The 23,925-nt window shown below is 44.8% G+C and overlaps 1 protein-coding gene across 2 annotated transcripts in view; it reads left to right on the top strand.

Moving 5' to 3' along the window:
* Positions 1 to 11,314, top strand: part of lzts1 (leucine zipper, putative tumor suppressor 1) — a 39,504-nt gene extending 28,190 nt beyond the window's left edge. For both annotated transcript variants that reach the window (XM_080765202.1, XM_080765203.1), the window contains exons 5-10: positions 101 to 248; positions 1,042 to 1,472; positions 2,800 to 2,973; positions 3,788 to 3,919; positions 4,391 to 4,585; positions 10,609 to 11,314. In XM_080765202.1, the coding sequence (XP_080621328.1) occupies positions 101 to 248; positions 1,042 to 1,472; positions 2,800 to 2,973; positions 3,788 to 3,919; positions 4,391 to 4,585; positions 10,609 to 11,148 (1,620 nt within the window). In that variant the 3' untranslated portion in view covers positions 11,149 to 11,314. The remainder of the gene's footprint in view (positions 1 to 100; positions 249 to 1,041; positions 1,473 to 2,799; positions 2,974 to 3,787; positions 3,920 to 4,390; positions 4,586 to 10,608) is intronic.
* The last annotated feature ends 12,611 nt before the right edge of the window (positions 11,315 to 23,925 follow it).

The following is a 23,925-nucleotide window of genomic DNA, read 5'->3' as shown; positions in this document are numbered from 1 at the left end:
TATGCATTCCTCTGTGGTTTCCATCTATATATCGGCAAAGAAAAGAGTAACTTGTGGATATATAGACAAACTTAATAATCCTTTCTCCTTCCTCCTCCAGGCGGACAAGTCGGCGATCTTCCGGCCCACCGCCTTCAAGCCCGTTCTTCCCAGGAGCACTTCGTCCCCTGCAGCGGGGGCCGGGGCGGGGGCCAGGGTCCCGCCGGCCGACACCCGGGGACACAGCACGAAGCAAGACACCTTCTCAGGTGCTTGCGCGTGGATTTTTTACCCATTCTGACCTGAGATCAGATTCATACGAGGTTTCCACTGGACACACACTGGTCTGATTAACCCATTCTGACCTGAGATCAGATTCTAAAAATGTCAGTCGTTCTTCGATTTTTCTAAAATTTCAGACCTATACAAGCTCGTAGCGCGCCACTTGGTGGCGCGCTATGAGCTTGTAGATCTGCTATTTTTCACAAAAATGGGTTCCTGTTCAGAATGGGTTAACGGCACATGGACCCTATAAGAAACCCCCAGACTCTGGCCACGTCACGATAGACAAACACTCGTGCGGAAATAGCTGAAACATTTGATGAAAGTCTAGGCGGACAATTTTTTAGAGCGTGTTTATTTTAAAACGGTCCAATCGATCGATTGTGTTTTCCGGCTTGGATCAATGGAACTAACTAACTACAATAGTAGATTTTCCTATTTTTTTGTAAATAAAGTAAATACAATGAAAAAAATTGACATTATTATCATTGTTATGTTATGTTATATTATCATTGGCGAGTGTGTCGCCAGTTAGCTGGGGGCCCATTTGCAGCCCCCCCCCCGGCCCACAGGTTGAGAACCACACATATATAGGTCATCAGTATAATATGCGATAGAAAGCGATTGCCCGCGTACTGTATCATGTCTCGTCTATTTGCCTCTGTTGACATGAATCACGCCGGTGGAAGCACACTTCAACGTGACAGTGTGATTGAGTAAAATTGTCCACTGTCTGTCCGTCTGTCGTCTCTCACCGTCTCTCCTCCTCCCCCTTTCCAGGGACGCTGTCCGACTCCGGACGCAACTCCATGTCCAGCCTGCCCACGCTCAGCACCAGCGGCAGCCTGAGTGCGTCCACGCCGGGCCCCGCCCCCGCCCCTGCCCCCGCCACTCACAGCGTAGGCAGCTCCACCGCGCCAGCGGCGGCGCCACCCGGCGGCCTCCTCCTCCTCCTCCCCAACTGTCCTCCGTGGACCAACAACGGCGGCCACGGATTTAAAGCCGCCGTCAGCCCCAGCTACGCGAACGGCCGCCACCGCCGCGGCTCTCCCTCGACTTCCGCGGACGACGACGGGCCGCCGCCGAGCCGAGGCCCGCCGTCGGAGAGCGGCGCGGGCGGGATCCGGTCGCCCGTCACCACGGACGAGCTGCTGATAGAGCGCCTGGAACAGAGGCTTCTGGAGAGAGAGTCTGAGCTCCAGGAGCTGCAGGTATACCCAACCTTATGGAATAACAGCCGCCCACTGTTTTTTTTGGGGGGGGGGTTTTAAGATATATTTTTTGGGCCTTTATTGATAGGTTGAAAGTAGAGATGCGGGGGGGGTGGGGGGGGTCAGCAGTCTAGGTGCCCAGACGGTTGAGCTAATTTCACTGATTTTTCATTTTTCACGAACATGAAAACATCAACAACATTCAACATGATCCTCACTTCATTGAGATTTTTAATGATATGTTGGATTCACATATTTTCAGGCATAAACCCCTCAACAATTTGACCTTTGGCTCTGTATATTGGTCTGCTCTTCCTTGCTCTACACCTAACCTTAGCTAATTAAAAATAGCTAAAATAGCAGGGCATCGATATTATATGGACTGGATAGAGTTACAGTAGGACATTGTACTATTGTGATATGGCATAAGTGTTGTATAAGAATATAAAGATCGGATCGGGAAAAGTCGGTATCGGCAGACACTCCAAATGAAATGATCGGAATCGGATTGGGAGCATAACAACATGATCGGGACATCCCTACAAGTTATAATAAATTGAAACAGCACTGGAGAATTCATATAGGACAAAGAAAGGAGCCGGAATGGAAGAAGGAAAGAAACGGTCCCTATTTTGCCAAAATTGCCAGAAATTATCGCGACGTACAAAAGCGTAAAAAAACGAGTGTGATTTTTGAGGGCTCCTATATTCAGCTATTAGTGTGTGTTCTTCGTCCGACACAAACATTACATTCCCATCGACATTGAATGGAGAATTGCACGTCAATAGTGTCTGAGCAAATAGGCATAGTGTCTATTTTACACCATGATGATGTACGATGATAAGAGCGCCCCTCACTTCACATGGGTGTGATTTTTAAGAGGCGCTTTAAACAGCTCTTGTCCCCACACGTCTCAAGATTGGCCACTGACCAGAATTCCGGTCAAATGTCCGCTAAAAACTTTGTCCCCGCCCGTCTCAAGTTCTGCCATTGGCGTTGAACGGAGAAACGGCGTCAGAATTCTTCCTTTCATGAGCCAAATTAAACATCGAAACATTAAACGCCATTGACGTCGAAGGGAAAAGTTACGTCACATGTAAACGAGCAAATCAGCTATAACCAATCACAGGCAACAGGCATTCTGATTGGGCCAGTATATGAGATGATGCACGATGATGTATACTGTATACGACCACAAGAGCGCTTCACACGGGGTGTGATTTTATTTATACAAACTCTGCTTTGTGTCGTTTGTGTGTGTGTGTGTGTGTGTGTGTGTGTGTGTGTGTGTGTGTGTGTGTGTGTGTGTGTGTGTGTGTTTCTGCAGGACAGCTTTGAGGACAAGGAGGCCGACACATGCCTGGTGTTGGAGGAGAGGCAGAGGGGCCGGCTGGAGGAGGTGGAGGGCCTGCAGCAGCACTGCTCCTCACAGCTCCGTCAGGCTGCCCAGAGGGCGGCCAGGGACCAGCAGGCCCTCCAGCTGCAGGTCAACCAGCTGCAGGTCAGTGTATACCCAGTGTATAGGCCAGGGACCAGCAGGCCCTCCAGCTGCAGGTCAACCAGCTGCAGGTCAGCGCCACGCCGCCGCGTGTCTTTGTGTCGTTGTATAGTACCCCGTAGTGAGGATTTAACCCATTCTGACCTGAGATCAGATTCATACGAGGTTTCCACTGGACACACACTGGTCTGATGAACCCATTCTGACCTGAGATCAGATTCTAAAAAAAATGTCAGACCTGCAAGCTCGTAGCACGCCACTCGGTGGCGCGCTACGAGCTTGTAGATCTGCTATTTTTCAATAGCTAAAGCATAACATGATGCTAACACCAACATGGGGTTCCCGTTCAGAATGGGTTAAATTGGCTGGGCACCCCCCATGGCGATGGTTTGATTGGCTGAGCAATTGTGGATAAAACGTGAGGACAGAAAAGTGAGGACGCCAATTGTGACTGGCCGGAATGTGATGATGTGTGATGATAGCTCATGTTGATTGGGTGATGTAAACAAACGGTGCCAGCACAAACATTAAACGCCATTAACAATAAAGAGACAATATGACGTGTAATGAGTTACATTATGACGTACATTTTCCCGTCATTGTCAATGGCGTTTAACAAAACAAACATTGAACTAAAGACATACATTAAACCTGTGTATAGGCGGGGCCCGGCGCCCATAAAAATGACTTGAGTACAAGTACAAAATATTGGTACTTAAAGTAACCAAAAGTAGAAAGTATACTCATTATGCAGCATGTCCGAATTTCACAAGTTTTCAAACGTGGCGGTCCTTGGAATTAAAAAGTGACCTCGCAGGTGGACAACGAGCGGCTCCAGGAAGACATCTCCAGGACGACGCGGGAGAAGGACCTGGCAGAGGTCAGGCTGAGGTCGTACGAGACCCTGAGCACGCAGCTGGCCCCCACACTGGAGGAGACGCAGTGGGAGGTGAGTCTCTCTCTCTCTCTCTGTGTGTGTGTGTGCGTGTGTGTGTGCGTGTGTGTGTGTGTGTGTGTGTGTGTGTGTGTGTGTGTGCACGTGCGCGTGTCTACTTGTATTACCATACTTGTGATGGCCAAACGTCCCCACAAAGTATAATAGATTTTCAGAAATGTGTGTGTGTGTGTGTGTGTGTGTGTGTGTGTGTGTGTGTGTGTGTGTGTGTGTGTGTGTGTGTGTGTGTGTGTGTGTGTGTGTGTGTGTGTGTGTGTGTGTGTGTGTGTGTGTGTGTGTGTGTGTGTGTGTGTGTGTGTGTGTGTGTGTGTGTGTGTGTGTGTGTGTGTGTGTGTGTGTGTGTGTGTGTGTGTGTGTGTGTGTGTGTGTGTGTGTGTGTGTGTGTGTGTGTGCGCGTGCGCGTGCGCGTGCGCGTGCGCGTGCGCGCGCGCGCAGCGCGCGCGCGCGCGCGCGCGCGTGTGTCAGGTGTGCCAGAAGGCCGGGGAGATCTCGCTGCTCAAGCAGCAGCTGAGGGACTGCCAGGTGGACGTCGGCAACAAGCTGAGCGAGGTGGTCCGCCTGAAGGCCTCGCTGAGGGAGCTCCGGGCTCAGCTGGACGCGCTGGAGCGGCAGAACAAGGACCAGGTGGACCGGATCCACGCCTGCAGCGTGGACATCGAGGTCCGTTGTGGTTCCGGAAGTCAGAAATGAAGAGTTGAATGCAATTGTTCTTAATGCAATGGTTTTCAACCTGTTTCAAAATCAAGGCCCATTATTTTATTGGGCATTTGAGCCACGGACTATACCATTTGATGAGATTCTGCCTCTCAGACCCCAAACGAAAGGAATATTTTGTCGTCACATTTGGATTAGATTTTGTCCACATTTCCATGCTGTATTGACGTGGTACCATTAGCAAAGGCAACAGGCTTTTTTTAAATTGAGTAATGCAGATGTTTAACAGCAATTGAACTCTTGAGCGTAAAATGAAACCAAATGTGGTTACGGGTATTTGATTGGCTGATGTATGATGGCTGTGCATCATCACTCAGAAATCAGACGGATCCATCTTGATCACTTCATAATTTGTACCAATTCGCGTAATGTTTGGACAAAATCTGTAGGAGTAATATAACAATGTTTTGCAAAGAACTGCCTCCTGGTGGTGCTATAGGGCAATGTTAAAAATGGTGGCATTTGTTCATCAACGCACTCCGAATGTGCGTGCAAAGTTTCACCACAGTCGGATGCTGCGTTCATGATTTGCGGCATTTTGTTCAAAACGGGCCACTCCTGCAAACTTTACTGTAGATGTCAATCAGGATGGAATATGAATAATCATAGGACATTTGAATGTATGACCTACGGTTCAAGAGTTATAGGCAAAAACATGTAATGGGCCTGGCCTATTTATTTACGACGATTATGTGAAACAAATGGATTATCTCAAATAATAGCGATTATTATGCAATAATTGTGGCAGGACTATAGGGCTACTGTGAGTGTGCGTGTGATGTTTCACACGATCAGTCCAGCGGTGCAGAAGACACCCTGGCACACACACACACGCGCACGGACGGACAGGAGCGAAAACATATCTCCAGCCTCCACCTGTCCAGCCTGGCAGATAACAGATTCAAGTTTTCAACCCATTAAGACCTGAGGCCAATTCAACAAATGCCTTCTAAGTAGTTCAGTAGTTCTCAAACTTTTTTGTGCCAAGGACCCGCAAAAGAATATGTATTTGGCCATGTACCCCCCCCCCCCCACCCCCCATCTCAAAAGGTTTTGTGCCACTTTTTGAGATACACTGTTCTAGAATCTAGAGTTCTAGACCACTGTTCTAAATCCTTTTTTGACAAACATACCTTAAAATCTAAAATGGAATATACCGTAGATGGATATGACGTCCAGCATGAGATCACCACCTAATCTGGCACGTCACAGTGACGTCACATAATCTATTTATATACCGACCCGAGTGCACAGAGAAGAACAACAAGATAGACCTACAGCAAAAGTAAAGTAAGGAGGATAAACAGAGAATAAGGTGTTTGGATTCACCATGGGTGGCGGTAAGAGACGCAATTCCCGCTCAGGCATCATCAGCCCCTCGACGGTCCACGCCACCCCCGCGGTTCTGGAGCGGATGAAGGAGGAAGTGAACGAGACCGAGCGGAAGCAACAGCTCCGGGAAGAGGACATTGGCTCCATGAGGAAGAACGTGGAAGACATTCGGCAAGCGATGAAGACCACCCTGGATCGGATCAATGAGGTCGTGAAAGAGACCAAGCAGAAGCAACAGCTCCAGGAAGAGGACATTGGCTCCATGAGGAAGAACATGGAAGACATTCTGCAAGCGTTGACGACCACCCTGGATCTGACCAAGCAGAAGGAAGATGACATTGGCTCCATGAGGAAGAAGGTGGAAGACATTCTGCGAGCGATGAAGACCACCCTGGATCTGACCAACGAGGAAGTGAAAGAGACCAAGCAGAAGCAACAGCTCCAGGAAGAGGACATTGGCTCCATGAGGAAGAACATGGAAGACCTTCTGCGAGCGTTGTCGACGGTGCCGTGCTCCACCCACCAGACCGAGGCACCCGCCGGGGCGCCTTCCCCGGAGCCCGCGCAGGATTCCATCGGCGCCCCAGAGCCCGCGCAGGATTCCATCGGCGCGAGCACTGCGCATCTCACTCAGCCGCACTCTGATCCAAAGTCGACCGGCCTTTGTCCTTCTCGCTCGGGCTCGTCAGGCGATGGGCGGCCTGAAGACGAGGACGAAGGGCCCTCTGAGCCCTCAATGGTCCGTCCTGAAGTCGACCGGTCGACTCGCGAGGCTTCTCGAGGTCCTCGGACGAGCGATAACGCTGCCGACCGCCCTGCTGTACCGCCATACTGGCAGACCTTCTTGGAAACTAATCGAGACTCGCAGATTGAGCTGTGTCGAACATCTCGTTTACCTGCTATCTCCATGCCGATCTTTGATGGAGACCCTCTGGAATATCGGGGCTTCGCCAACGCCTTCGACGGGATTTTCAGGGATAACGCTCAAATAACGGATTCAGAAAGACTATTGTATCTTCTGCAGTTCACCCGGGACAAACCCAACCAACTGATCAAGAGCTGCCTAGCCATCGATCAGCCAAGGGACGCATATGTCGAGGCTAGGAAGAGACTCCGGGAAGAGTACCAAGACAAAGTCTTTATGGTGATCCATAACAGGCTGGCTAGCTGGCCTCCGGTGAAGACGACCGGCGACTACAAGAGCTTTGCCGCATTCCTTCAACACGTCGGCGATCTCACGAGAGGCATGCACGCTAGTCTGGACATGAGCATTCCTCCCACGATGTCTGTCATCCTTGACAAGTTACATCCTCAATCAGACGACGCAAGGGACCGGTACTTGACAAAGATCACACGCAAAGGTGGTGTGGTCACCTTTGTAGACCTGGTAGAATTCGTCAAACAACAAGCTAAGATTTGGGAGTATTATGATAGATAAGACATACAGACAGACAGACCTTTATTATGCTGCAGGGAGGAAATCAGTCGCCCCAAAGGCAGCACAACAGTTAATGTTACAGCTTACAGGTTAGTATAAAAAATAAAAAGTACAATGGTATACAGTAGAAACAAGGCCAGAAAATGTATCAAAAAAATATTAATACATATAGATGCAAGCAGCTAAGACGGGGTAAAGATATACGCCATTTGCACAATGGATGACTTATTTGACAAGTAATGAAAAATGTGAAGTGAGCGGTGCGTTTAATCATACATCATCATACATCACTCTCTGTGCTCGGCCAATCAGCTGAGCACATTCCGTGATATACGGACAGACAGACAGACAGACATACACACAAAGCTGTGCATAATTGGCATCGCTATAGCGCCGCTCAATAACAATATCAGCGTGAAAGCATTTTTAAAACGCCATGCGAAAAACATGCCTGTTTCGGCCTCAAAATGACCTCCTTCAGGGCTTAGTCCTGAAGGAGTCCTAAACATCCGGTAGTAGTTTCACCCTGTGTCGCACTGAGATGTCCGGGATGCTAAGCTATCATCGTATTTTTCATAACTAAATCAAATTAAGCTCTAATCAAGCCCAAAATATCGCATTTTACGCAGCGATGCACATAAAGACCGCGCGCGTGGCTAGTTTGGCCGTTAGCCAAACTAGCCAAAAGTTGCTACATTTTGCTACATTGAACCACCGATGATTGACAGGATTGACAGCCAGTCAATCCCGTCAACGGATGGTTTGGATTAATTATTTTAATCCGTCCATAGAAGTCTATGGGTTAAGACACGCAAAATATGGCCCTCAGAGTGTTTTAAAGCAAACATTTTTAACTCAAACCTTTGCTTCCGGGAGTCCCTGTAACTAAATATTTTGAGATGGGGGTCCGTGACATAGCAACATACAGAACACTGTAGAATCACCCTCAGCCAGGTCTTAACCCATTCTGACCTGAGATCAGATTCTAAAAATGTCTTCTACATCCTGACAGTTTTCTGAAAAAAGCTATGTTTCTATGTCAGTCGTTCTTCGATTCTTAAAAAAAAAAGCAGACCTACAAGCTCGTAGCGCGCCACTCGGTGGCGCGCTATGAGCTTGTAGATCTGCTATTTTTCAATAGTAGTAGTGCTGCGTAGTGCTAACACCAAAAGGGGTCCCGCACAAAGTGGTCTTAACAGGTTTAGACCTGTCTCATTTTGTGGTGCGATTTACAATTTAGGCGTTTAACAGGACCACTCTTATCCAGAGTGACTTACAAAGTGCAGGGCCAGAGTACACGACAGGTACGTTCAACACATGACAGGGTAAATGGTCAGAGTGAACATTGTTCTGCTACAGACCATGGACACTCGTGTGGAGTGGTGCGGCATGATGTGACTAGTCCACCCAGGTCCATATAAATCACTACAAAGTCCATAGACATGACGTGGTTATTTCTAAAAGCCAGACGTTGGGAGGAGCTAGCGCTCCTCTGCATATAGTGACGCATTATGAGCTGCCATTTTCACTTTTCTTAAAGGGGCACTAGCCCCTCCTACATCCAGCTTTTAGTTACAAACTTCGTCTTATCCCATTTTGATCTGGGAACGATTCTGCAAATGTCTTCTACATCCTGACAGTTTTCTGAAAAATCTATGTTTCTATGTCAGTCGTTCTTCGATTTTTCAAAAATAGCAGACCTACAAGCTCGTATGAGCTTGTAGATCTGCTATTTTTCAATAGCTAAAGTTAAAATAACATAATGCTAACACCAAAAGGGGTTCGGACCCTAGCCCCTCCTACATCCAGCTTTTAGTTACCGTCCACAAACTTCGTCTTAAACAAACGTGAAATTCCCATTGACAATGAACGGGGAATCTTTTAATGTGTTGAGGGGTGCTAGCCCGTCCTATGTCCTATGCTTTGAGGGTTTGTGTAAACACAAGCATTGAAGACAAAGGGGCGCTGTTGTACAGCCTATACTGGATGTATAGACCTGCAAGGTCTATTTGATATTTCATATTTAAATCTGAAGTGGGACCTATAACAAAACAACAACATTACGTCTATTTACTCGTTTGGTCATAGACGAGTCACAATGAGTCTTATGGGGAGGAAGCTCTGCTGGCATGGCCTGCGAGGGTCCGCGTCTCACCCCGTCCCCCCTCGTTCTGTCACCTAAATATAACGGGTGTCCCCTGTGGCACACCCGTTTCGCGATGCTCGGCCAATCACAGCGTCAATTTCTCCGGCATACATGGATTTTTTTGATGGGCGTTAGGCCCCTCCTACTACTGTATATACTGTACAGCTTTTGTTCCCACACGTCTCAATATTTGCCATTGACAATAAAAGGAGGAATTAGGTCAAATGTCTGCCAAATATGACGTATACATTTGTACGATAACAAGAGCGCCCCTCACTTCACATGGGTGTGATTTTCTTAGGACACAATTACACTAACATTATTAGTTCATAAATTATCTTCATTTGAAGTAATAAGTTTTTTCTAAGCATGTGCTTTTGAATACTTAAAGGTATATTCAGTGATCTCACTTAATTCAAATATCACTTATTTTTTTGTTTTGTTGTGATAATCCTTTCTACTATAGAGTGTGCTGACCATATAAGGAGTTCCTCCCTGTCCCCAGTTAATAACCTGACGCTGCCAGATGGGGGCGGTATTGGGTAACCATGTTCCCCAACACAGCAACCATCTGGGATCTCTCAGGGAGTTCAGCTAACACCGATCCGCTCCGCACCGAACCAATCAGCGTGAGCTAAGGGCGGGATATGTGCGAAACCGGATGTGAAGCTATATAGACACGTCAATATGATTGGTTGTGTTTGCACGCCCACACGGTGATAGACAGACGGTCCCATCCAATCATCTACCAAGTATCTTGAAAAAAAGGAACAGCCCCGTCATCAAATTTGCTTCCGAGATCCCAGATCCCAATAAGCTGTGAAACAAATTTGTGTAGCAAGCTTCTTGGATCTGGCAGCGTCAGGTTACCAGTTAACCCCTGGGGGTCAAAAAACCTTAGGTTTCGTTTTTGGCTCTCTATCCTGATTGGATGAAAGGCTTAGGTCCCAGCCAAAAACGAAACCTACGTTTTTTTTTTGTGAAATCACTGAATATACCTTTAAAGGACCACTTCACCCAAGCCCGACGTAATCTCCCATACTTTTCTCCCAGGTGTGCCAAAACGAGCTGCAGCGCAAGAAGAACGAGGCGGGGCTGCTGCGGGAGAAGGTGGGCGAGCTGGAGACCCACATCCAGGCCATGAAGCGGGACCTCATGGCCGCCGCCACGGAGCAACAGCAGGCCCCGGTGTCGGGAAGGCAGCAGAGCCAACAGCAGGGCAACGCAGACTCCCTCCTCCTCCAGGACCAGCAGGACTCCTCCTCCCTCCTGCTCTTGCGGAGGGAGGTGGAGAGACTGAAGGGCCAGCTGTGGGAGGAGCGCCAGGCCCAGGAGAGGCTGGCCGGCGGCTTCCGGCAGGAGCGGCAGACGTGGACCCGGGAGAAGGAGCGCGTGGTCCGCTACCAGAAGCAGCTGCAGGTCAACTACCTGCACGTGCACCGCAAGAACCGCGACCTGGAGAGCATCCTGAGGGAGGTGACGGCCGAGCTGGAGAGCAGCCGCGCGGCGGCGGGGGAGGAGCCGGACAAGGAGCTGGCCTACGGCGGCTCCGGGCTGCAGACCTACGAGGACGTCATCGCCACAGAGATTTAGGGGCCCCTGTACCTTTAAGGAATGCGCATGCTGTTCTGTGTCAGGCGTGCTTAACCCAATCCCTTTGCAGTGCTGGATTGGGAGGGCGGAGCTGGCAATCTGCAGGAGGGGAGACACCTGTCCATGTTGTCCTCCCCAAACACTATTAAAGCACCTGCTGTGTTAATGTTCTGGTCTCTCCATTCCGCCTCAGGCAGGCTGCAGAGCAGCCACACCAGGGCAACTGCAGTTTTGGTTACCTTTTGTTAATTGGGCAGTGCCACAAATGGGTGGGCTACAGTCAGCTGTTAAATGGTTTCTCAACCTGTGGGCCCGGAGCCCACTGGTGGGCCGCGAGGGCCTTTCGAGGACGGGTGGTGCCCCAATTAAATTGGCAAAACACTTCTGATTTTAGTGTTTGATAATATAGCGTTCATATTAGTCACGTGTGTGAAGTGAAACCTTTGGGGAGCACGCACAAAGAGCATAGGCCTGGCTTCCACGTGATGTCACGTTGGAGCATGGCTAAGACAAACACAAAGTCCATGAAAGCCAGATGTTGGAGCGGCCCCAAAAAGTGACAACAATACATGAGATGAGATTGACCGCCTAAACCCATGTATTGAGTCCCTCAGGTATTCTTATCTATCTTATCTATACACTAGTGTTCATTAATTTTTTTATTTTTTTATTTCAGTTTCCTGTTATTGCGTGGAGAGCTTTCTCTGCAAATAGCAGAGCGACAGCGACGTGTTGTGAGCCTGTCTGCTATTTCCTCTGAAGACTTTCCCCACGATATACGGATGCTGGTTTAAGTAGTTTAAGTATAGACAACGTTAAGTTCCTTTGATCCAAGGTGGAACACGGACGATATATTCAGCTTTTAGTTACCGTTCACAAACTACCGTCTTAAACAAACTAAATTAAATTCCCATTGACACCGAATGGAGAATTATTACGTACGTCATGATGATGTGCGATGATAAGAGCGCCCCTTCACACGGCAGTGATTTTTATTGACCGAAATGCATATATATAATTATGACCATTTTGACTGTCAAAATGTTAAATGCGGTCACGTTTTATGAGAGAATTGCAGTTACTCACTATTAAAATTGTTTCACTATGGGGTGCTTCCATGCAGTATTAGGGTATAGTTCACCGCGTGTCCACGATGACGCTGGTGCGGGTGATATTCTCTCTGGCCGAAGCAATCAGTATCGTCTCGCTACTATATCCACACTTTTCCTGGGCTGTGTGTGCTCCAGTTCCTGTCAATTTGATCCAATGAAAGCCAATGAAACTGGTCAGATGACCAATGATATCCAATTAAATCAACAGGAACTGGAGCACACACAGCCCAGGAAAAGTGTGGATAGTCTGCACTTCGACGTCAGTTCAGCTCGGTGATAAAAAAAGGGAAAACAAAAGTGCCAGATATACCCGGTATACTTTTGCCTATTAATGGAAAACCAGAAAAGACAAGAGTTTGAGTTGCATTATGTTAAACCGCCACCGGGTATAGTGGGGGAAAAAAAAGCATTTACATACAAAACATTACTGACAATATTCAGTAAAAAATAAATGGGCACTTTGCTGTATCACCACAGGTGGTTATAGGTTTTGTCACAAATATAAACGTATGTAAATGTGTAGTAAATGACTGGAAGGCATTTTATCAGCCGTCCCGGAGTAAGGCTGGAATCTGTCTCTTTTTTTTAAACGTATACCGGTATATGTTTTGTTCTTTTACTTTAACTAACTAGCCTAACTCTCCGGGTCACACACAAAAAAAAGTAATTCTGATAACACTGTTGATGATACGTAATATTTAAATGTAAAATTAAGTTATTTTTTTATTACGAGGAGAGATGAGAACATTGTCTAGTTAAGTCTTGACGGGGTATTTCGTTGAAAAAGGTGTTTAGGTGTCATAGGGTTGTCATTGTCTCTTCATTGTTAATGGCATTTAATGTTTGTGTTGGCACCGTTTGTTTTACATCACCATTACATCACCATATCAACATGAGTTGGACTTTAATATACTAGCGCCCCTCACTTCACACGGGTGTGATTTATTTTAATCACCCTTTCATTTATGTCATTTTATTTATTTCCGCCCCAAAAAATAGTGGTTGAAAAAACACGGCCCCCTCACATATTAGAAGGACGATATCAGTCGCCAGAACCAAGGGCGGGTGTTTTCGACTAACCGTTTTCGACTAACTGAGCGTGGTTCAAATGTACTTGCAATGGACCAAAGTTTGAAGTTGCAACGGGTTTGTCTAGGCGTGTCTGACGAAATGAATATCAAATATCTAAATAATGGAATCAAGCAACTTAAAAAAAAACAGTCTGGGGTGAAACACCAAAGCCAGGAGTAGAATTTAAAATGACCCCAAACATGTCTGAATGTGAACTATCCCTTTAACGAGGTGATTCGTCTTCCACACTGTCATTAAAAGGCACCAGAATGGAAGCAGTTAGCTGAAGATAGCCCAGACAATTAGGTGATGAATCCCTGCCATGAGTCATCATCCTCTCCAGATGACACGCGATAAGACGCTAATCAAGTTGTTCACAGGTGTTCCCCTATATAGCTGTCGACGGAGAAAAGAAAATGGCAGTGATATATAGACCTGCATAATCTATAATTAATTTTAACCCATTAAAACCAGGGAAGCATCTGTGTCATTTTACATTTTGCCTAACGCATATACACAGTGTATATATATATATATATATATATATATATATATATATATATATATATATATATATATATATATATATATATATATATACACACACGCACGCACACACGCACGCATGCATATACACACACACACACACTTCGAATTTAAAACAATGGTTTAGAAGTGTTCTCTAAAATAGCAAATATACCTGTACAAGCTTTTTTTTTCTATCTTGAAATGGTTTTTATATTATTATTATTATTATTGTTGGTTGTTTTTTTTACATTTTTATTTTATACACAAATATTGTCTTCTGGGGGTCCCTACCTGGCACAAAACATGTTCAGAGGGGTCCGTTGCCAAATACATATGACGTTGGTGGTCCAATTGGTGCGATTTTTGTTTTTCTTCTTTTGAGAACCACTGATTTAAAAGGCATTTGTAGAATGCCCCAGGTCTTGATGGGTTAACTTATTTTGGGCGGGAACCCCTTTTGGTGTTAGCATTATACTTATGCTTTAGCTATTGAAAAATAGCAGATCTACAAGCGCGCTACGAGCTTGTAGGTCTGCTATTTTTGAAAAATCGAAGAACTTCAGAAAACTGTCAGGATGTATAGAAGGCATTTGTAGAATCTGATCTCAGGTCTTGATGGGTTAGAGGCCTCAGTACAGACTTTGTCGTTGAACCATATCAACGTCAGATCTGTGATCTGTCCTCACACAGAACACTGAGAAATCCCTCACTCTGAATAGTGCACACATTGGGACACATTTGTACACACATCTGAAATAAATTTGCATATGTTTACCGTGTGAAGTCTGAAAGAATTTGAGTCGCAATATGTTAATATATATGTCAATATGTCGATTCCAAAACATTTCACACTGGACCGAATGTTTGTTATTGTAATACCTCGAAATACACCTGAACTTGTTTTGACTTTCACTACTATATATATATATTCCATTGATCTCTTTTCTCCCAGTACCTCAAACAAAGCCACTGCATTTTCAACAGTGGGCGACTGGGCGTATAATACTGCAAGTACATGGCCAGACAGTAGCTGTCTGCCTGCCTGCCAGCCAGCAAGTTGGTTAACAGAAAATAAATTGTTATGGCTGAGTAAAATAAAATACAATAAACACAATTTGCCTGAAAATAGATTACCTTTTTCATGCAAAAAAATGAGTAGTGATATGGCTGACTGAGTAAAATAAAACAATCTACCTGAAAATAGATAGCTATAAGTGAAGAGCAATTTCCGCAATTACCATTTCCGCAATGTCCGCAATTTCTGCAATTTCCATTTCCGCAATTTCCATTTCCGCAATTTCCGCAATTACCATTTCCGCAATTTCCATTTCCGCAATTTCTGCAATTTCCATTTCCACCATTTCCGCAATTACAATTTCCGCAATTTCCATTTCCATTTCCAACTATTAATGGCAGCTGGGTTTCATCATTCAAATAAAATAGAATTCTGTCCGTTTAGCTATAAAATTATGTCAGGGAATAGGGATACACAGTATATGTCTTTCATTTGCATTGCATCTCCCCCCCCCCCCCCAAGCTTTTATTTTCGTTCGAGTAATAGTACAACTCTAATAGTATTACTTATAATAATGTAATTAAAGATAACTTCATTCAGATTTATTTAATTTTTATTTCATTTTCCAGATTTTTTTTTCTTCTTTTTTTTTAGATTTTCATTGGTGGGCCAGTCATAATGGTCCCGCGGGCCTGATGTGGCCCACGGGCCTGAGGTTGAGTATCACTGCCATAGACCATATTCACACAGCGGGCATGTTGGAATTGTGCATTGAAAAAGCAGGGGGGCAAGCATAGATGTGGTGGCAAGTTGCCACCCTGCCATTAACTGCTATGTGAATATGGTCTATGTATATAGCAACAATTTGCGGAATCGGAATATAGAGCTATTTCACACTTATTTTTCACAAATATCTATCACATAAACCCCTTTATAACATCATTCTGGATTCAGAAAGAGGCATTTGGAGGTGCCAATATAAATCTCGACATTACAATCATCAAAATAAACGCCACATTACTGGAAGTGTGCTTGTACCCGACTAAATCATTCCGTAATGTCGCTCTGACACAATAGGATAATGGATTAGTCACTATAGTGGGGGATCAGTGTAGGTGAGTGGAAGAAATTAAATCAAATTGTCCACAAACGTTTAATTAAACATTTTTAATTGGCCTCTCTAACAAAAGTCTGGGAAAATGACTACGGGGGAAGCTTGAAACATTATTGGAGAAATTATGAATCTGTTCTGTCTGTGACCTAAACAGGTATTGGTATGCCTGGAGCAGAGGTGGACTGTAACTAAGTACATTTACTTGAGTAGCCTATACTGTACATATTGAGTAGTAGCTGTCTGTCTGTCTGCCTGTCTGAGTAGCTGTCTGCCTGCCTGCCAGCCAGCAAGTTGGTTAACAGAAAATAAATTGTTATGGCTGAGTAAAATAAAATACAATGAACACAATTTGCCTGAAAATAGATTACCCAGCTATGACCTTTTTCATGAAAAAAAATGAGTAGTGATATGGCTGACTGAGTAAAATAAAACAATCTACCTGAAAATAGATAGCTATAAGTGAAGAGCAATTTCCGCAATTACCATTTCCGCAATTTCCATTTCCGCAATTTCCGCAATTTCCATTTCGGCAAATTCCTCAATTTCCATTTCCGCAATTTCCGCAATTTCCATTTCCGCAATTTCCATTTCCACCATTTCCGCAATTTCCGCAATTACCATTTCTGCAATTTCCGCAATTTCCGCAATTTCCATTTCCGCATTTCCGCAATTTCCATTTCCACCATTTCCGCAATTTCCGCAATTACAATTCCCGCAATTTCCGCAATTTCCATTTCCGCAATTTCCGCAATTTCCATTTCCAACTATTAATGGCAGCTGGGTTTCATCATTCAAATAAAATAGAATTCTGTCCGTTTAGCTATAAAATTATGTCAGGGAATAGGGATACACAGTATATGTCTTTCATTTGCATTGCATCTCCCCCCCCCCGTCGAGTAATAGTACAACTCTAATAGTATTACTTATAATAATGTAATTAAAGATAACTTCATTCAGATTTATTTATTTTTATTTCATTTTCCAGATTTTTTTTTCTTCTTTTTTTTATATTTTCATTGGTGGGCCAGTCATAATGGTCCCGCGGGCCTGATGTGGCCCGCGGGCCTGAGGTTGAGTATCACTGCTTTATACTGTACCTCTGCCTGGAGCATTGATTCTTAAAGTGGAGTCATGCATGGGGAGTCGGGGGTTATATAGCGTTGCAATCATTTTAACCACTTTAACCATCTTTTTTTACACTATATGGCTAATCAAAAAATGGCAGACGGGCAGCCCATCTTGAAAATGTGTGCAAATCTTTGAATACCGTCAAATTTCCTTTTTCTTAATTCAATTAATTTCAACTCAAATATTTGCTCCTATACTAGGATGTTTCCTGGCACAACATATTTTTTGAGATGGGTGCCGAATACAAATATATATCATTCTGCGGGTCCTTGAAATGAGCACCTGCAGCGGCCTGGAGCATAATATTGAAACCCGCGGTTTATAGTATCACAGGTGGTATCGGTCCCAGACTGCATTGCTGTCGAGGACAGAGTCGACTTAATCTCCTCTATTGACTGACACAGGCAGACACTAAATCATTTGGACGGCGACTATACTAAGTGTGTGTGTGTGTGTGTGTGTGTGTGTGTGTGTGTGTGTGTGTGTGTGTGTGTGTGTGTGTGTGTGTGTGTGTGCGTGCGTGTGAGAGAGAGAGAGAGAGACACAGATAGAGATAAAGAAGAGACTAGCGTTCCCACTACTACATGCAGGTGTGTGTGTGTATATGTGTGTGTCAGAGATAGAGGAGAGAGGAGACTTGGCATTCTTAAAACGATGTTATAGCCTGGTATATAGCCACTGCGTAGATATTAGTCTGGAACGTCGATGTGGAAGATTCATTTCCAAGGAGCGGTTAGAAACATAGATTCAAACGCCACAGAGCACTTTGAATAGTGGGCTCTGATTCGTCACCCACAACTCTGGGATGAGTGAAATGTAATTCAACCCGAGGAGGAGTGCCAGACCAACATGCCCTGCAGGGCCATTTTTGTAGTTGTGGCAGATTTGTCTGGTTCAGGCTAGTGCCCAGAAACACTGTTGTGTTCTGAGAGTGACATAGTAGTGCAGTAGTGCCATGGGGATTTTATAACAATCACACATTACTGTATACAATACAAGCTCACAACATGTCAAATCAAGTGTTTTGAGTTTGTTTTTCACTACCTTTCTTTTTTTTTAATATATATACTGTATATATTGTGGCAAACCAGGGGAAACAGCCAGGCCTATTCCTCACAGAATGAGGCTGGGGGAGGTGATAGAGGGAGTATATCACCCCTGTACATGTATTGCAGCCAATGGCAGCCTGGACATGGACGCACCTGCAGCCGGTAAGGCAATCACCAGAAGCTTTTAAAGAGCCGACGCCCAAGCTGTCTGGTGAGTCAGTTTGAACTAATGGAGGGGTGAGGAAGGAGGAATCACTCTGTTCATGAGGAGGCTGGTATATGAGGGAGATCTCACAAGCCGACTGAACTCCACAAGGGAGAGCCTACAGCACTCTCCCCCAACTAAAGTAGTCACTAGCTCTCTCTCTGCTCTGCCCACAGGACTGCATGTGAATAGAAGCCCAAGCCCCTGACAAGAGGAACCCTGTGTTGAATCTGACTCTGAGCCTCTTGTTTTATTGTGAATCTGTGCCTATTCTCCCCTGGGTTGCCACAATATATCCTAAAATATTTTAACCACTTTTAACATGGCGTCCCTGTTTTGGCCTGGCACAATAGGTCAAATTGTTCAATTATACTTTTTTCAAAAATACCCAAAATATCTGATCCATTCTGATCTATGCATGTATTGTATGCTGTAGATCTATAGCAGCTCATACGCAACGTGACTAGTGCTGCTAAATTAACTGAGTTAACTGAGTTAGTTAACTTGTGAAATTATATTCACATTTTTAACACAATCAATGCATGCTTAGACCCACCCTATGCATCCCATAATCCCATCCACTCTAGTCATCGCTCTGGTATCTGATTAGAGTATCTGATGGCTGATGGATACAAACAAGATGGAAAGAGAAGCCTTATCTGGATGGGGGGGAAAAAACGTCAGTTATTGCCAGAAAACGCTGCACAATTTCCATATAAGGTAGCGGCTCAGATCACATAGCACGACAACGGGGTGAGAGACAGAGACACATGGATGGCGATTAATCATCATCAATACATTTCTAAGCTGTGATTAATCGGATTACATTTTTTAATCGTTTGGCGGCCCTAATTGTGACGCATTGTGTGAGCTTGTAGATCTGCTATATTCGCTGGTATTCAGGTATGTGCCTTGAGATGTTGACGTGCCCAATGCAGTGCCCAGTAGCTAGCTGTGCCTTTTGGCCCAAGAAGTTTGCAAACCACTGATGTGCTATTTTAGTAGACCAAAATAAAAAAAGTTTTCAGTGACAGCAGCATCTACGACAGCCAAGGTGTGTTTGAACTGCCAATTCGACTTCATCAGAATCCCCTTTAGCCATTTTTTTTTAACACAGAGCCAGACACAAGCCTCCGTTTCCAGCAGCCAAGACTGTTTAGCTCTGCGACGTTGCACCATTTCCACAACAATGACAGAGTCGACATGGGAGGTATGAATTAATTTGTGATTTTGGTTACTTTAAATGGTCGGTGTAAGAGACAGACAGGGAAATGCCTGCACACAAATAACAAGCATGCACGCACACACACAAACAACAAGCATGCACGCACACACACGCACAAACAAACAAGCATGCACGCACAGTCGCACACACAAACAGGCACACACGCACGCACGCACGCACGCACGCACACACACACACACACACACACACACACACACACACACACACACACACACACACACACACACACACACACACACACACACACACACACACACACACACACACACACACACACACACACACACACACACACACACACACACACACACACACATTGCCAGGCTGTAAGTAATTTATTTCTGAAATGAGTGTGCTCCCCCCAGCCACTGTTATGGTTAATTCATACTTATGTTATTTGAATACGCTTCTGTTTTTAAAGGGATATGTGGGTGAACTAATTGTTCATTTAAGGACAAGCAGAACCAGTATAGTTTAGGCCTACGCAGAGAATAGGATATAACTATATTACTATATAACTCACGCTATACGCTATATACTCACTGAGGTAGATAGGCTATAGTCTCGAAATAATGTATCACTATTTATATTTATTACACAAATGTATTTACAGAACACAAAAAACTTTGATCTTAAATAAAACATAATATTATACATTCAAAATGGTTTGAGTGGTAGACTACCTGTCTCTTTGTCCATGATTCTCCGGTTCATTTTTTTTTTTCATTTCATTTTTTTTATGTTTATTTTTGTGGCTTTCGCCTTTATTTTATTATTTTTTTATGGAGGGACAGGAAATGGGGAGAGAGATGGGGGGGGGGGGATGGTGTGCAGTGAGGGCCGTCGGGATCGGGAGTCGAACCCGCGGCCACACTGCCAGACTGGATTGCCAGCCATGGCGCCTGGACCGCTGAGCCACGGCCCAGGCCCGGTTATTTTCTTTTTTAGATCAATATTTTCATTGTTTTTCCCGATACACACGTTTTCAGCAAAGACATAATGAAGTAGGCTATATTGTGGAAACCTCATATGTCCAAAACTGTTACTTTTCAGGATGCAAGTTCAAAAGCGCATCTAAAGCTCAAAACGCGCTTCGATCTTGCAGATCATGCTCATTTTGACACTTTTGTGTGACGCTGTAGTAGTGCGATCAAGTATAGGCCCTGCTTATATAGTAGGGCATTCATTTACGAAAAACACACAAAGTTAAAATTCAGGAGATAAGAGGTTTCTGCCCCGACATCTCTAATTACTGCCTTGGCTCTGGCCTTGCCAGCCTCTCTCTGCCAGTGTCAGGCCGACTGGGCAGAATCGAGCCTGAAATCAAATTACGTCCCATTGTGCTCTGCCCACTGCTGTCATTACAGCACAAAAGAGAGAGAACTGTGCTCAAGAAAATAAGGGGGCTGAAATTGTGAGTCATTAGCAGGGGTTTCTGTGATTTGGCCTGACACAAAAGGAAAAGGCTAGGGGGAAGGAGGAGGGGGTTAAGATATAGTCATAGAAGTGCACTCTCATCACGGCATCACCATCCTGCAGGTCACAATGAACCACAATGTTTTAAGATAAACATGGAAGAAACAGAGCCGCACTCTCATCATATAACAGCAGCATCCTGTCCCAATGAAGCAGCAATCTTTCACTGCAAAAACGTCACATTACAAACATCCCACCTGCACACCAATAATATAGGCTACCAGTGTATAACTGATTCAATTGAATAACACTACTGCTACAGATAGATAGTATCCTCAGATGGAAGAATGCAGAGTCGTATGAGAGGAAAATAATGCACGCCATACGCAGCTCCACTTTTTTTTCCTCCTCCTCCTCATTGCAACATATTAAATACAGACTATTGCAGATATAGTGAACACAATCTTCCCCATATTGCTTGTCTAACCTTTTCAGGCTATAAAGAGGTGAACACACTTTCCCAACATAGTTACATATCGCAGCGCCAGTGCCAGAGAAAAGGTTGAGGAAAAAAGGAGCTGCTGGTGCTTTTTTTATCGTATATTTCTTGTCTTATTAACTCGGGCTGAATAACACAGTTTTGGTCCAGCGAGCGTCTAACTGTGGAGAGAGTGGACAGCAGTTATAGGCAGCAGGCATCAGAGGAGATTGGATGATAATTCAGGGGGGGGGGGGGGGCATGAGCAGTGACATGATTATAATGCATGCAGCTTTCCACCCCGCTGGGATTCTGATGATCGGCCCGACAGCCGAGCACAAAGGCGGTCTGAATTCATTAGAGAGAGAAAGAGTAAGAGAGAGCGAGAGAGAGCGAGAGAGAGAGAGAGAGAGGAGGAGGAGGATGCATATGTCCCCGTTCATCACACAAAAGATGGAACAATAATATATACAGTCATGCACACAAATCCGAGCAACCGATAAATGGATCTATACGCGTCAAGCTATAAAAGGTCCAGCTGGCTGTAGGACTATTATAAGGCCTAAAGGTTTGCAATTAAATTATTTCCTAAACGGTTAATACTACAACATTTTTTTTTTTACACGTGGCGGGGGCCCCCGATACATAATATATGAGTCGGTATCTATTCTATCAATTTCCACCTTCCCCTATAGATCTCTGCCGCTTATTTAAGTTTCCTTAAGTATCGAAATGGACTGCATTTCTGACCGTACGGCGCCGCGCTATTTAGTCTGTTACCGAATTATCAGGGGGATATATCAAAATATACGGTTTAGTTCTTGCGGCAAATAGTTTGCATTTATTTTTTTACTTTTTTCATTATCTTATCCGTATATAGTACTATACTATCAGCGGCAGACCATAGCGTGCACTGCACTGCACAGTGCAGAATCCCCCTGTGAGTGTGCTGGGCCTATATAGTTGCAACAGCAGATGAGTAATTGGAAAGGGAGTCCCCCACATGCAGGGCTCCGTGTTTCCACACAGCCCTGTGTTATACCACAGACAGAGAGGGGCCCATGAGGCAAGACAGGCGTTTTGTGTGTGTGTGTACAGTGTACCCAGTGACAGTCGTCGAGACGCTTTTGCTCTTCCTCATGGGCCTACCTGTGGATTATTATGCCAGCGTGTCAGTTATACGCTGCACATTTAGCTATTGAAAAACAGCAGACCTATACAAGCTCTTAGCGCGCCACTAGAGCTTGTATATAGGTCTGCTATTTTTGACAAATCGAAGAACCACTGACACAGAAACATATGCTTTTTCAGAAAACTGTCAGGATGTAGAAGACATTTTTAGAATCTTATAGTATATATAACGTCTATCAGGGACCCCTCAACTTGATATGCATTTGGCAGCGGATTCTCCCCATCTCAAAGATACTTTGTGCCAGGTTCATGAAGAAAAAAACAAAACAAAAAACATATAGGCATATATATATATAGCTATATGTATATATGCTATGTAATAGCCAGCGTATAAATGGATAACATGGATAAAATCATTGTGACGCTACATTAACTCATTAAGCTGGGTAACTATAGATATATTCTTACATTTTTAATTGATCTCTCTCTCTCTGACCCCCCCCCCCTCCCCAAACATGTGATGTCATGTGACAATGAAGTTGAGTCCCATTCAGATTTCTGACTCGGTATAGCAAATGCACATAACCCATCGGAAAAATCTTATCTACGAGCTCCCCAACGCGTATTTTCACCGCACGACACCACCAGTATTAAATCAGGCTTCACGGGATGGATGGGGGGGGGGGGGTCTTTTGTTTGAGCGGGGGCCTGCAGCAGCCCACAGAGACCATTATAGCTGGTTGATGTGGAAACCATCTGGTCCACCCATGTCTCTCTCTCTTGTCCTGATGTGTGTGTCCCCCCCGTCCCCCCCCCCTTAAGGATGTCTAAATCTACTCATGTGGGGAGGGGAGGAGGGGGTCAGAGGATGCCAAATTTAAGACCCGTCTTTTGGTAATGAGTTAATTAGCTCTATCTTTACCCAGTCAACGTTGCCCGGACAATTATCTCTTGCTTTTTATCCTTTTGTTCGGCTAGCTGCTGTTCTCCCAGAGCACAGTCGACTGTGTTGCTACTAGGCTATAGCTATTTTCTTTCTTTTTTTGCGCGAATATCTTAGTTTTAGTGAAATTGAGTCAACATGTTTCTTTTGGGTTTTTTTTAGGGTAACTGTTGTATAATCACAATATTACACAAGAGGGTGTGCTTTACCTTTCATTAATGCACTTCTGCACAGGCGTGCATTAATGACGGTAAAGCATACCCTCTCGTACGGTGTAAGATAGCTTAATTAACCACTTCCGCCCTACATTTGAAAGCTTATGAAACTGCATAATGAGTAGG

This window comes from Protomyctophum bolini, assembly GCF_963924005.1.
Source record: "Protomyctophum bolini genome assembly, chromosome: 6".
In the NCBI taxonomy this organism is placed as follows: Eukaryota; Metazoa; Chordata; class Actinopteri; order Myctophiformes; family Myctophidae; genus Protomyctophum; species Protomyctophum bolini.
The sequence above is the reverse complement of the archived record's forward strand: the minus strand, read 5'-3'. Positions and strand labels throughout refer to the sequence as shown.